The sequence below is a fragment of the Canis aureus genome, chromosome 12 (assembly GCF_053574225.1).
Source record: "Canis aureus isolate CA01 chromosome 12, VMU_Caureus_v.1.0, whole genome shotgun sequence".
Classification (NCBI taxonomy): domain Eukaryota; kingdom Metazoa; phylum Chordata; class Mammalia; order Carnivora; family Canidae; genus Canis; species Canis aureus.
In genome coordinates, this window is record NC_135622.1 from 34,119,614 (window position 1) to 34,134,672 (window position 15,059).

At 43.0% G+C, this 15,059-nt stretch overlaps 1 protein-coding gene across 3 annotated transcripts in view; it reads right to left on the reverse strand.

The window, feature by feature from the left end:
• Nucleotides 1–15,059, reverse strand: part of GALM (galactose mutarotase) — a 110,123-nt gene that overhangs the window by 16,796 nt on the left and 78,268 nt on the right. For all 3 annotated transcript variants that reach the window (XM_077843559.1, XM_077843557.1, XM_077843558.1), the window contains one exon: nucleotides 14,896–14,977. In XM_077843559.1, coding sequence (XP_077699685.1) covers nucleotides 14,896–14,977 — 82 coding nt within the window. The remainder of the gene's footprint in view (nucleotides 1–14,895; nucleotides 14,978–15,059) is intronic.

Sequence of the window (15,059 nt, forward strand, 5' to 3'; positions counted from 1 at the left end):
AGGGCATGATCCCAAGGTCCCAGGATCCAGTCCCACATCAGGCTCCTGCAGGGAGCCTGCTTCTCCCTCTGCCTCTGTTTCTGCCTCTTTCTGTGTTTCTCATGAATAAATAAATGAAATCTAAAAAAATAAATAAATAAAATTAGCTCAAAAATAAATAAATGAATGAATGAATAAATAATTGTTAGCTTGTCTTATCTAGGGAGGCCATTGGCCGAGAGCAGCTCTTTATAGAATGACCTACAGAGAGGTCCAGAAGTGGGAGATGAAAAGTTGAAGGAGGGCAGGGAATAAAGGAATCTCAGGGGGTAGTAGGAGGACAACAGGGTTGTTGGGGAGGAGAGCTGGAAGGGAGAAGTAGGTGCCCCAAGAGGGAAAACCTAATAAACTTGAGGCTAGGCAGAGCTTTTTAGAGCTTTTTAGGTGCCTAGAGAAAGGATGGACCCTGGACCATCACCGGGGGCTTTTTAGACATGGGACACAGAAGCTCTACCTCAGACCAACTGAGTCGGAATCTGCATATTAACAAGCTCTATGTGTGCCCTGTAGGTGAAAGGCACCGATTGTGGAGATCATCTAAGGGAGACCCAGGCTGGATGTGCCGTGCGTTCATCTGAGTTAAAAAAAAAGCACAGGGGCGGGTGGCGGGGGGGTGAGGAATGCTGGGGCAATGGGAAGAGCACCTTGCCATGGGAGTCTGGTCTCTGTGGGGACAGCCCAGCTGTGCTGCCAGCCCAGCTGCTCCAGTTCTGTCTGTTTCTTTATCTAGTCAGGTTCAGAAGCCAGTCAAATTTGCATAAGGAAGCCAGCGGTAATGGGGCTCGTGGGCACAGGTACTCAACTGACACCTAATTAAGCCATCTTGGTATATCATCTCTAGAATGCCTGTTATTATTTTAAGAAACAACATAAAGAGAATGATAATTAAAAGTAACACCCTGGGTGGGAATTTTGTCTTCATTCCAGTGGTTGGCAAGTAAAGCACCCTGGGTTTTTTTTTTTTTTTTTTTAAGGTAACATTTCTATAAATTTTCATAGATCACACAACCTCAAAGCTTGTCTCTATGGCAGTTTTCCCCCTTTCCTCTGCCAAAGCTTTGGGGTTTGTGGCTTTATTCTCTGCTGTTTTCTTTTTCTTTTCACTGAGCATTTTCTGATTTTACTTTGACTTGCAATGGGTATTGCTTCTGGATATTACATGCCATCTGAAGCATAAGATGCTAAACCCAGTTACATGTTGTTTTCAGGTGAGGACGCAATTTTACACTTCACAGTTGGGCCCACACGAGGCATTTTCATGCAGAAAATTTTTCCATCCTAGACTCACATCAAGATGGCCTCCAGGGATTTGCAGCCAGTGGAAAGTTCGCCCACTGTCAATCTGCAGCCTTCCTGAAGGGGCATTCCTGACAGACCTGTTCTCCAGAGTGCCACTACATTCCCCTGGTCTCCAGGTTCCGCTGCTATAGTGTGCATCAGGTCCCTCATGTCCTTCGCTCTTTGCCTGGGCCCAGTGTCTATGATCTGAGTCCACTTGGTTAGTACCACTCTTAGTGACCTGTCTTACACCCTGTCCTTCTGCCCTTCCTACTTTACAAAATTCCAGCTTTGGATCATCTCACAGTCTGCCTTCTCTGAGAAAATCTGGAGAAAACTCCCAGAAGCACCAACTGAGGCCACCACAGATTCCTGGTTTCCATCCTCACCTGGTACCCTTCGACAAACATTTTACCTGCCCTCCATCAGCTCCTCTCTCCCGAAAAAAACTCTTCCTGACCCTGCATCTCCACCTCATGGAGGCATGTCTTCTTCCTTTCACAGGTTACTGAAAGCAAATTCAACACTAGTGGTTCCCAGATTCCCTGGCCCCACACTAAAGTAAATGAACCAGAATCTCTGAGGTGGAGCCTGAAATTCTGTACTCAAGAAAGTTGCCTTAGTTGGAAACTCCTCTTTGGCCTGTGCTCCTTGATTCTCCTTCCTCACTTTCAGTGGCTTCTCTAGCTGTCATGGCCTGGCTTCTACCCTCACTACTCTGTAAAATGAGGTAAGCAGGAACAGCCACTGCAGCCCAACGCACTCTCCCCAGGTTTCCCTAGGGAGAGTACTCTCTGGAGCACTGATGAGGTTGGCCACTCCATGACTTCCATTCACCTTTTCTCTTTGTTTGCCTTCTATATCTAACCATCTCCCTCAGTGCTTTTCATGTGAGCTTGTCTTATACCTTAAATATTGGTGGTGCCTTCACAAATGTATCCCATTCTCCTTGTTGCTAGATCCTCACACTAAGAAACTTCTTGCAGCTCAGGGTGATCTTGAGAAAGCCTCCTTCTACCCTTGCCTCTACACTCCCTTAGCCCCATGGACATTACCTCTTCCACTGTCCTGACCACATTAGATTCTTTACTCCCTGTGAGCTTCTCAAGGGCAGAGATAGTGTTCAATCATCTTTCCATGGCCAATGCCTCAGGAAGCAGGTAGCCATCAGCAGGCGCTCCATAAATGTTGGTTGAACTGAATATAAATCTGCTCTGAGTACTTGTGTGAATCAGCCTCAGGCCCATGGTGCAAAACCCACAGTTATCTCTAAGGTCCTTCAGAATGGAGTGACCTTGAAGGAATGAACCACAGCCAGCCCCTGTCCAGATCCGGGGTGGGGAGAGTGGGTGTTAAACACCAGCTAGTCAGAGCTCTAGCAAATAACATCTCTTCTGGCAAATTTACTTGTTGTTAGTCTGAAATTTTCATAGGAATTACATAATGCCTGGCCAAGTGCTAATTTCTGAGCTTTCTTCCTGCCAAATTTCCACCAGGCTGGCTTGTGTTTGCCAATCTTGTAGCAGTGATGTGTTTTCTAGCAGGGAACACAAGTATTGCTTTGGGGGTTATTCTGGAGCCTCATAAAACTGTTCTTGGGACCCTTTTATTGAGAAGGATTCAGTAATGCACCCAGTTGGAGAGTATTATTGCTACCAGGAGAGTTTCTTTTTTCTTTTTTTCTTTTCTTTTCTTTTTTTTTTTTTTTACCAGGAGAGTTTCTATAGTGAACTTCCTCCAACTGTCTACGAGGGACCTGTCATAGAAGAAACAGCTCCAGGGTAACTAACATTCCATAAGTACCAATATCATGAGTTTCACTTTTTTAGTGTTATTCAAATTCTTTCTTTAATAACACTAGTTTTATTTCTTCAAGCACAGGACCTGTGCTATATACATGGCTGCATGTTCTCCGTGCAGGCAGGGCACATTGCTTCCCTGGGGCTTGCATAGTACCTGACACGTAGCAGGTGCTTGGTGTGGGCCGGTGATAAGAATGGAAAACGAAGAAGCTTGGGGAGCAGACCCATGGCTCGAGGTGCTTGTCTCCAGAAATGCAGAGCTGAAGGTGACAGCCAGGACACCATGCTCTGGCTCCTCACTTACAGCGGGGCCCCAGCGTGCCTGCCTGCTCCTACATTCCACAGACTGATGGCCTCGCCTGGAGTCCTGACTGCTAGTGGCTACAGAAAGGCAATTTCATTCATCTGATCAAGCAGAAACAGAAAAGCCATCCAATCCTCACCCCTGGCAGTTGCTGCTCCTCCAGATGGAACCTTGGAGAAGTTATTTTCTCCTGGAATGCTATCTTCCTCCTGTAGCTAAGCTAGTCTTCTAGATCCCTTCAGAAAATCAACTGATGATAAATTAGCAAAAAAAAAAAAAAAAGTTTAAAGCCACCCTGAAGATTACAAAAAAGAAAACACACTAGTGTTCATCTCCAAAACAATGGCTATCTTTATATATTATAATACATAGTAGGATAACCATAAACTATCATTACCTTGAAAGGAAAAAAGGACCAGACAACCACTCCCACCGCCTTAAAAAAGACAAACCCTCTATGAACCAAGATGATGCCATCAGCTCATACAGGGCTTTACACAGAATTTCGGGGGGCCAGCAATTCCCTGAAAATCTCTCATCATCTTCCCAGACATACATGTATGGACCTTGGTGATGAATATCTGGTTTAGAGATTCCACAGGGTCTCTGAATCAGACTTAGAACCAACAGGACTTCAGAGTTCAACTGATGTAACCCCCATCTGATGAACGGTAGCAGATTAGGTTATGAGGCCCAGTGAGTTTTCCTGGCTGACTTGAGTGCATAGCTGGTAGGTAGCAAAAGGGAGACCCATGCCCAGGATTTCTGAATTCTGGTTATCCTGCAGTATTGTAGTAATATGCTCTATTGAAAACAAATGTCAAGAAGAGAGAAGACAGGAGAGAGACTGAGTGTAGGGAAAGGAAGGAGTACCTTTCCTAGAATGTATAGCCTGGCTCTTACTGGGTTTCATTTTTGTGTTCAGCATAGTTTTGCTTGAAGCTAAAGAGATCAAGCCTAAAGCTCCCTTCCAGCTCCCTACTTTAGATCTGTAACTAAATCCTGATAGATCATCCCAGGCAGACTTGTGCAGGGGAATATAAGAAAGGTGAGCTCTGGGCACAGGGTGAGCTCTAAAGAGTTTCTGTCATTACAAAAAACCTTGAACAACAAAGAATCTATTGTTTCCAGGAAGCAGGAGGGAGGGGGGAAGGATTTCTAAGGAGGAAGTACATAGCCTTGAAGAGCAGAGGGTTTATGCAACAGAGAAGGGGGAGTTGGGTGGTGCCTGTGGGTGGCAGGAGTGTGGGGCATGAGTAAGGCACGCTGGGAGATGGGTCTGGGAGGCAGCTGGTGTGTGGCCTGGGAGCCACGTAAAAGGTTTTTAAGCTGGGGGGTATCAAAGTAAGATTTGCATTTTAGATAGATAAGTTTAGTAACCAGATGGAGGATAGATCTAAAGAGATTTTTCCCCCCCACAGTTAGAGAGCTATTCTCCAGATTCGTTTGTTCATTCACTGCTCTCAATTTGTGAAACTCATAATACAAGCCGGGCAGTGATCTAGACAAGAAAAGACAGCCTAACCAGGATAGTGACAATGGAAATAGAACCCTATAATCAATGATACCCAATGAGGAGACAGATTTGAGAAATACTTAGGAGTTAAAAATCAGCAGGTCCTGATGACTTAACAATATTGGGGGGAGGGGAGACTCAAAAGGAAAGAGGAAGCGTACTGAAGGATTGGTTGAAACTACTACTGTTTTTTTTTTTTTTTTTTTAAAGATTTTATTTATTTATTCATGACAGTCACACAGAGAGAGAGAGAGGCAGAGACATAGGCAGAGGGAGAAGCAGGCTCCATGCAGGGAGCCCGACGTGGGATTCGATCCCGGGTCTCCAGGATCGCGCCCTGGGCCAAAGGCAGGCGCCAAACCGCTGCGCCACCCAGGGATCCCTGAAACTACTACTGTTATATCCAGTGGATATTTAGGGCAGTGAATACTACTCTGTGTGCTATCATAATGATGGATACATGTCATTATACCTATGTCCAAGAGTGAACCCTAATGTAAACTATGAACTTTGGGTGATGATGATATGTCACTGTAGGCTCATCAGCTATAAGAAATGCTCCACTCCTGGTGGGGGATGTGGAAGAGAGAGGGGGGTGCTGTGCGGTATATGGGAAATTGCTGTAACTTCTGCTCAATTTTGCTGTGAACCTAAAACTTCTCTAAAAAAAATACAGTCTTAGTTTAAGAAATGGTATGGTAGGATATTGTTATGACTAACAATACTGGGTAAGGGGTAAGGAAAAGGTAAAAGTGGGGGAAAAGGTAAAAGTGGGGGAAAAGGTAAAAGTGGGGGAAAAGGAAAAGGAAAGAGGACCCGTCCTGATGTAGGTTTGAAGCTAGCCTTATGTCCAACATTTTAGAATCATAGAAAGTCTAAAGGAATTTTCTGTAAGAAGCTCCAGAATGATTAAAACATGTAGATCAAAACAGTCTTTGTTTGCACCATCTTTGAAACAGGAGACTATTTTGGAATTTGTTATTTCTCCAGAGCAGAGACTTTAGACCTGCCCTAGGGAAGTAATTATAAAATTGACTGAACTATGGGTTGAACCCAGACAGGGTGGAAGAAAATACAAAGGTTTTGCTGGGCCTTTCTCCACAGCCTCACGGTAAGCTGTTCGTACCAGAATTCTAATTTTGTCAAAATGGAGCTGCTTTCATGTAATTTTAGAAGGCGCTTTCAAAAACCAAGAGCCGCAAGAATAGCGAGTGAACACAGATGGGCTGGGGGACAGAGTCGGCTGGGTAGATTTCTATAAAAATAAAAGGTATCTTTTCTCAAGGAAAAGAATAAGATAGAATTTTACTAATGTTACTTTAAGAGGCAAAAGACCTAGTCAAAGCATTCCTTTTTTTGCTTTTTAAATTCCTTATCTACGACTGCAAGTAAAGAACAGCAAAATTAAAGGGAAAAAAAAGCCATGTGCCAAAAATGCCTATGAAAGACACGTGCTTGGTTCTGCACAATGTTGTGTACATGATAATATCTTGCTGGGCAGGTTGCCCACACTGCCTCCGAGTCTCACGGTTCTGGAAGGCGAAAGGGGGACGTGTAATGTTTACAATCCTGGGAATGAATTAATCTCTGGGGAAACAGAAGGCCTGAATTTTCTCACCTGCTCATATTTAGCTGGCTTCCCACCTGAGTAGGGTTCCTGGGAACCAATTTTCTCTGGTTGCCACTGGACAGGACACTAGACTCAGGTCCTGAAGCTAAACGCCCGACATGGCAGTACAGAGATCTGGCATTGGAATGTCCTCTCTCTGTGGACACCGATCACACACTGGTCCTTCCTGATAAACTGCTTCCAGGAGTTGCACTTTCGGGAAACTACACAGACAGCCCTGACAACAACAAACATAAACACACACTAAAGAAGTTCTGAAGATACCTCAGTAACAGAGTAGGAGCCCATCCTAAGTAGTGGCAAATGCTTTATGGGCTGCATTTTTTTTTTCAAGTAGGGAGGACAACTGCTCAGAAGAAGCAAAGCTAAACTAACTGCTGATGTGCAAACCCAGCCTGACAGCTTAGCTGCAGACTCTGCTCTTGGTCTACAGGTGAACCAAGCTCTCAGCCTTGCAGAGGCCTTCCGGTGGTGGTGCAGCCGTGGCATGGGAGAGACACCTGTAAGCAAGGACCACGTGACCCAGACAGCACTGCCAATGCCAAAGTGCCCAGAATTACATCCAGAGCAGTAGTTTCAGAAGCTAGGTGAGGCATTCTCCTATTTTATTCAACATATTTTCTTCTTCTTTTTTTTAACTTACCCCCCCCCCCAAAAAAAAAGAACAGCAAAGATGCTGGAGTCTTGCAGCCTAACAACACACAAAGAATATTGTTTGCCTGGAAGCCCTCAGGAATGGCAAAATGGCAGAAATTTACAGGGGGAGAGTGGGGGTGTGCGTGTGACTAAATTATTTGAATGGGCCCTTTGAAGGCTTCTGCTACCCCCATATTTGCTGAGGTTTTTTCACTGAGCTTTGGGAAAAGGATAGCTTTTCAGTAGGAGGATAGCTTTTCAGTAGATGCACAGAGAAAGGGGGAAAATGAAGAAGCCACGCAATACAGGCTGTTGTCTTCTGCGTTTTACTGATTGAAAGGGCTGAAGACATTTTATATGTTGCCCAAATTGCTAACAGGAAGACAGGTAGGAGCAAAACGAGAGCCAGACTCTGCTAGGTCTGAGGGCCCTGCCTGGGGTAGAGGTATAAACGGGGGCTATGAGTTTAAGACAAGGGGATTTCATGGTATGTGCTTGCTCTGGCTCCTGAAAACTGCATGGCAACATATCCCTTTCCTTCCTGTGTGATAACGCCCAACTGGTGAGGTGAGCCTGCAACAAGCAAAATGGAGGCCAAGGCTCCGCCCCTCCCCCAAACACACACAGGGGGAAGGTCCCTTTTTACTGAGTACCTCGGCCACAGTCTCACAGCTACTGTAAAATAAGAGGTGCTACTTTCTTATGGCAGTGGGTTTTCCCTTCACCTGAAAAATTATTTACCAAATATCTATAACCAAGGTGAAAAACACCCGCAAAGTTTAGATCTGCATCAGCATTTCTCTCAGAAATAGTTGTATGAAGGGCAAACAAAAGGAAGGAGTTGAAAAACAAACATATGTATAAATTAATAGTCCCAAAAGGCAGGGCCTGGGACCATTAAACATCTTTGTATCACAGAAAGACATGGGCTTCGAAGGGAGCCTAAGGGCCTTGGCAGAAAGTCAAAAGGAGGCTGGCTAAATGAAGCTACAGAAATTGCAATTTGAAAAAAAAAAAAGAAAAGAAAAGAAAAAAGAAATTGCAATTTGTCAGATAAAGCATTTGGGACAAACCCCTACAGAATTCAAAGAATGATCTGATAAAAGTCCTCATGGTTACAATGTTGCCCCGAGCTTCCTCCAAATCCACCACAAATTCTCCTTTGTGAGCCATTCTTTCAGACATGTTTTGCAGCTGTCTCTTCCTGTGATAGTGAGTTCAGGTAAGGAGTCATTGGTTTCTTTTTTGGTACAATGATGGTAAGAGAGACTTTTCTCTCTGGGAGCTCCAAGTAAAAATAATGAGGATTTTTTTACTACCCTAAAATGAGAAATCTAAAAGAAATAAACACACAAACAAGGATTTGGAGTAGAAGGCACAGGATGGTGGATGGTTCACTGACAAAATAACTGACAGTAGAGCCATTCATACACAAGGAGACCAAACTGGCCTGCCAGCCTCTGCAGAGCTTCCCCACCACCAGGCAGCAGCCCAGGGGAAAGCCAGAGACAGCCAAAGGATCTAGAATGAAGTCATTGCCCAGCACCCTGCTGGTGAAACGAGGCATCTCATTGTAAGTAAACCTTCCAGATAACTGAAAGCTACCCAGGTACATGGTTAAGCTTTTCTTCTACTATATTGGTGAACTTCCTACCACCTTCAACAGAAATGACCAGTGTGAATACCTGAAGACAGCAGACCTGCAACAATAGCCTGATCATGACAAGATTTGGCAGATGAGAAGACCAAGAGCCAGCAGGATGCATTACCAAACAAGGTACTACATTGCAACAGCACAATGACCTCCGAGATTACTGAGGGGACCCGGAGAATAATTCTGAGCTTGAAACTGGACTCTTCTCGACTTGTTCCTTTTCCACATTCCCTTCCTGGTCAGTCTAACACGGCCAGGCACTTCTATTCATGCTCTTTAGTCTCAGGAAAGCCTCTTATGCCTCCATCTTTGTCTTTCTCCTCCCCTCCCCCCTTTCCAATATAACTTATTTTCTGTTTTCTTTGCAGAAAAGTCAAAATAAAGGGAGGACAATGGAGATGCTGTAAGGCTACTTATATAAAAGGTAGAAAGGAAATGAGAACTGACAACTGTTGAAGCTTTTTCTTTCTGGCTTACTTCCCAGGTCATGACTACATGGTGATCTTGGCTATCTATACTATCAAGAATTTAGTTTACTTTTCTTTCTTTCCCCTCCCATCCCGCTTCCCTATCCCAGAACCCTTCTTGACATCTAACCCCACGGTAGGGTCTGCAGAGTATGGGTCTAGTTAAGAGTCTGAGTTGAAATACTGGCCTCCCTAGGTTTGAATCCCAGCTTCACACCACTTGTTAACTGGGTGATCCCCAGTAAGTTACTTAAACTTTTTGGGCTACAGGTTCTATATCTGTTAAATATGAAAAATTAACAGAAACTACCTTATGGGAATCTAGTGTAGATTATCATCTATAAATTCCTCTCTGAGATATTAGCTATTATTATCATAAACCTTCACCTCATCTCACAAATAAACAGTATCTTCCTTTTTCTCAATTCAGCACAACCACAATCTCTAGATACTGCATATCAATCCCCAGAACTCTTAACAATGTGTGGCTGGTCTAACGGGTTTCTTGTACCATGTCTCAAGGAAGTGGCCTTGTGGTTCAGTCCACTTCTGGCTGAATATCCGGGTGTTTAAGACTGGACTCAGGTACACCTGTGAGTCTGGCCTGTGTAAATCAGACTCAAAGTCCAGGGCAACCTACGGTCATCCAGGATTGGAGCCATACCAGAACCTGGTGCATATCTAACATGGTCCCAGCCAACCTCTCTAGGCCCATTAGTTTTCTGACACTAAGAGCATGCCCTGAATGCTTCAGAAGCCCAGCGCTTTCCTGGGGACAGTCCTGCTGTGCCTGCACTCCCTTTTCTTCTTCATCTCTATCCAGAACATCTTTCTCCTCACTGCCTGGCAAAGCTCCACTTGCCCTTTCAGTTGTTATTTAATTCTCATCCTTGATCTGGGAGCCCCCAGGCAGTGCTTTCCCTCTGTAGCAAGTCTTCGAGTTCTATCTATCCTGACATTTTCCAGGTTAATGAATAATATTCTGGCTGACTCCTCCACTAGACTGTCAACTCTCCAAATGACCAAATGACACGGACTGGTCTCAGAATGAAGCCACATGCTCATGGGCTTTGGGTCAGTGTTACGAGTCTGATGAAATCTGGGCTCCTAGAGATTTGTTCTTGGCTGAAAGAGTGCCAATGCATGAATTCTTCCATTAGGGCAGTGCACAGTGCAGTTAACACTCATTTTTGGAGGCAGTTCCAAAGGAAACATACAATTCACTTGTTTTTCATGCATTTCTGACAAAGGGGGAGAAGAAATAACCCTATAATTTCAGTTGAAGTGTCACTGGGCAAACAGACATAGTTAAAGAGACTTAAGGATTTTATGTGCTCTGAAGCTGTTGCAACTTACTTACTTTCATGATAGTGTTTTAATGGATTTGAAGGGTGGTAGAAATAGCAGTAAAATATTATATTAAGAGCCTTGTAGGTGCCCTATCACATTTCTTTAAAAAACAAGATGAATTCAATTTAAAGGGTAGTTACTTATCCTGAGATTTAAATTTCCCTACTTTTATGGGGCACCTGAGAGGCTCAGTCGGTTATGTCTGCCTTAGTCTCAGATTTTAATCCCAGAGTCCAGGGATCAAGTCCTGCTTGGGGCTCCCTGCTCAGGGGGGAGTCTGCTTCTCCTTCTCCCTCTGCCCCTCCTGCTCATGCTCTGTCTCTGGCTTTTTCTCTCTCAAATAAATAAAATCTTTAAAAAAAAAAAATTCCCCACTTTTGTGGTGTTAAAATATTTTCTTTTATGAAAAGCTGGTGATTATAAATGGCAGCATGGGTTTAAAAAAAATAAATGTAGTCTATTTCTTTCTTCCTTTTTTTCTTAAGTAGGCTCCGTGCCCACCATGAGACTTGAACTCACAACCGCAAGTTTGAGAGCTTTACCGACTGAGTCAGCCAAGCATCACTGGTCTATTTATTTCTGTTCCTCATTATTATTCCAGTTAGTTTAAATTATTTTTTAATTGAAATATAATATATATACATTCCCATTAGTTTTAATAGCCCTATATTTATCATGGCTTTCTAACTTGGCAAAATGAAAAGTTGGGCAACCCCATGTAAGTCTCTGAAATTATTTTTTAAAGAAAACTTACTAGTTCATAAAATTGGATTGAGTTCAGCATCTTTCCCATTTGCAGAAAAGGAAATGAGGGCATAGGGAAGTTAAATGTTAAAGCGCTACAAACACACCCACACTGAAGGTTGCCTAGCTAGTTAACAACAGAGCCCAGACTACAACTGGGGCTCTTGCATCCTAGGATCCAGAGCTCTATTCAGCTTCACAGGTGTTCAAAATTAGTACAAAGTATAGAATTTGGTCCTAAAACCATTCACAGTGCAGACCTGAGATGAATGTTTTCCACATCTCAGCAGATTACATGTTAAGCTCTACTGTGTTTTGCCACCATTATCTCCTACCATCGTGACAAATAATCTTTACATGGCATGAATTATGCATTTTTGTGATTCTCATCTGATCAAAACGCAACAGGACAGGATAAGATTTTATAAATGTACACATATAAATATGCACTAATTTCATCACCTCCACCTAGAAGCTACTGAATTCATTTTCTTCCTTATCAGTTACGAAACAGCAGCCGCCACCACTTTTTTCTTGCAGCTCACAACCTAAGAGTTTAAATGCAATCCTGCCGCATCTAGGACAAGATGGGCCAGCTTACTCATCCTCACGTTGAGTCATGTAAATATCAGAAGATGATACATGTTACCAAGACCAATGTAAAAGTCTGTAAACTCAGCCCTGGAGCTAGGAAAACGTTCAAAACTGTGATGCAAAAAATTTTAATCCATTTATCTTGATTTCTCATTATTATTCTAATTAGCTTTGCAGTCTCTGTATTTATGGGTTTCCAATTCCTGCTGTTCATGGAAGTTGCTATTTTGTATGGAGACTCACATTCTTACCATTTTCTTATAAACATTTTGAATTAGTGGCCATAAACACAACCCCATTATTTGAAAGACGCCAAAATAAAACAGAAGCCCTTACCTATAAAGGAAGGCAGGTGTCCAGGAAAATTAAAGTAATATCTTACTTGGAGCCCTGGGCTTTAAAATTTTTTTAAATTTTGAAATAATTTTAGACTTCAGAAAGGTTACAAAAATAGTACATCTCTGGGGGCATCTGGCTGGCTCAGTCAGTTGACTGTGCGACTCTTAATCTCAGGGTTGTGAGTTTGAGCCCCACAACGAGGGTAGAGACTTCTTAAAAATAAAATCTAAAAATATAGTACATCTCTGTATACCTGTCCTTTCCCTAATGTTGATATATATATAACCATGGTACAATAATCACAAGAAATTAACATTGGTACAATACTTTTTACTACATGCTTCACTAGAATTTCACCAATGTTCCCACTAAAGTCCTCTTTCTGGCTCAGGATCCAGTCCGGGATCTCACACTACATTTAGTTGTCCCATCTCCCTACTCTCTTCTGTGACCATTCTTCAGGCTTGTTTTGTCTTTCATGACCTTGACACTACTGAAGAGTCCTGGTCAATTATTTTGTAGACTGTCCCTCAATTGGGTTCATGTGATGCCTTGTCCTAAATGAAATGAGGTAAGACATTTCTGACAGAATATGACACAAATGATGTGCTTTTTCAGTATATCATATGAAGAGGACACAATACAACTTATTGGTGATGATGTAAACCTTGATTATTTGATTACGGTGCCCTTGGCTTCAAACTGTTCATTATCTATCATTCTTAAGCTCTTCATTAGCAGAGGTGATAACCAAAGTAATAGCACCCCTACAGGGGGTGGGAAGAGAGGAAAAGACCTTCCTGACCTCCCACATGTAGCTGCCAGCAGATGGACTTATGGAAGGTTGGAGCGCAACACAGGACATTTAGTGCTCTAAGTCTCTGTCAGACACAGGCCAGAGATCTTGGCCTGTCAAGAGGCAGCAGGCAGCTGCCCTTCTTCCCAGAGGGAGAGGAGCTGATACAAAAGTGTGTGTTTCTAGATTTCTGTTCTTCTTTCCCTTCATCCTCTACTTTGTTTACTTTGGTTTTCTTTGACTAAGCCTTCTACACTTACCTCAGCTCTGATTTTAATGAAATTCAGTAAGAATTTCTGGACCCCTGCTTTGGGGTAATTACTTTACATGAATTCCCATAAGCTGCCACAAATAACAGCACCCCTGTCAGCCATCTTGAGGTCATCAACCTGTCCCCTCGACACAGATGGTGGTACACCTACAATCTAGTACAAATCTACACCACTGGGATCCCTGGGTGGCGCAGCGGTTTGGCACCTGCCTTTGGCCCGGGGCGCGATCCGGGAGACCCTGGATCGAATCCCACGTCGGGCTCCCGGTGCATGGAGCCTGCTTCTCCCTCTGCCTGTGTCTCTGCCTCTCTCTCTCTCTGTGTGTGACTATCATAAATAAATAAAAAATTAAAAAAAAAAATCTACACCACTTAATTCTGGAGGCAACACATGAACCAAGGTTGTTTGTTTGTTTTTTTCTTGTTTTTAATTGAGATATAATCCACATACCACAAAGTTCACCCTTTTAAAGTGCATAGTTCAGTAGTGTTTAGTATGTTTATAGGTTGTGCAACCATCACCTCTACCTAATTCCAGAATCTTTTTATCAGCCCAAAAAGAAATTTTTTCTTTTTTTTTCAAAAAGAAATCTTGTAGCCATTGTTACTTTCCATTGCCCTCTGTCCCCAGCCCCTACAACCTCCTAATCTACTTTCTATTTCAATGGATTTGCCTATTTGAATAAGGTAGTTTTTTTCTTTTTTTAAACAATTTATTTATTTATTCATGAGAGACACAGAGAGAGGCAGAGACACAGGCAGAAGGAGAAGCAAGCTCCATGCCGGAAGTCCGATGTGGAACAGGATCATGCCCTGAGCCAAAGGCAGACACTCAACCACTGAGCCACCAGGCATCCCAAGCTAGTTTTGATCCCAAATAATAATAACCAAGATGATCTCAATTCATTTGACCTAGGAGGCACACACACTCACACATTCATAACGTTTGAGTTTGGCAACACCTCACCCTGCCTTTTCATACTTTGAACTCTCCATGCTACCCCATCCACCCAACTCTATCCTAAAGGTGACATATGCATTTGTCTTACCCAGGGTACAACCTTTCCTCCTCCATCAAAAACCACATCGGGCTCTATCAGTGTCCTGCACTGGTGAAGTAATGCCTAGATAAATTTAGCTCTGGTGAGGTGTTAAGAAGTATCAGATTTACATTTTAGCAGAGAATTCTTGCCGTCTAGGCTTGGCTAGGATGGCCATGTTGCCCAGGTTGTTTAGAATTTCCCTGTTGCCCTGGGTTAATTATTAATAGCATCCCCTTTCCCTCTCAAAAATGTCCTGACTTGGGTGTTTAATTATATGATCACCCAACCTTAACCAACATAAGTGACTAATCATGGTAATTATATGTAATTTGGAAGCCAACAGAGAAAATACATTTAGGTAAATGAAGTTTCAGTACTCCCCCAATCACACCCCAGCTCTGCATTCCCATAAAAAAGTTTAAATTCACCAACCTGTAGGAATCAGGGTTTCATCCACAGGCAAAAAGGCATCAGCATCTATAGTGACTTCATGGTCATATATGTTTGGAGAACCCTGGAAGGGAAAGGTTGAGAAAGAAAATAAGACCTAATGCTTAGTCTTATTTTGTATTTTTGCCTTTAAAAAAAAAAAAAAA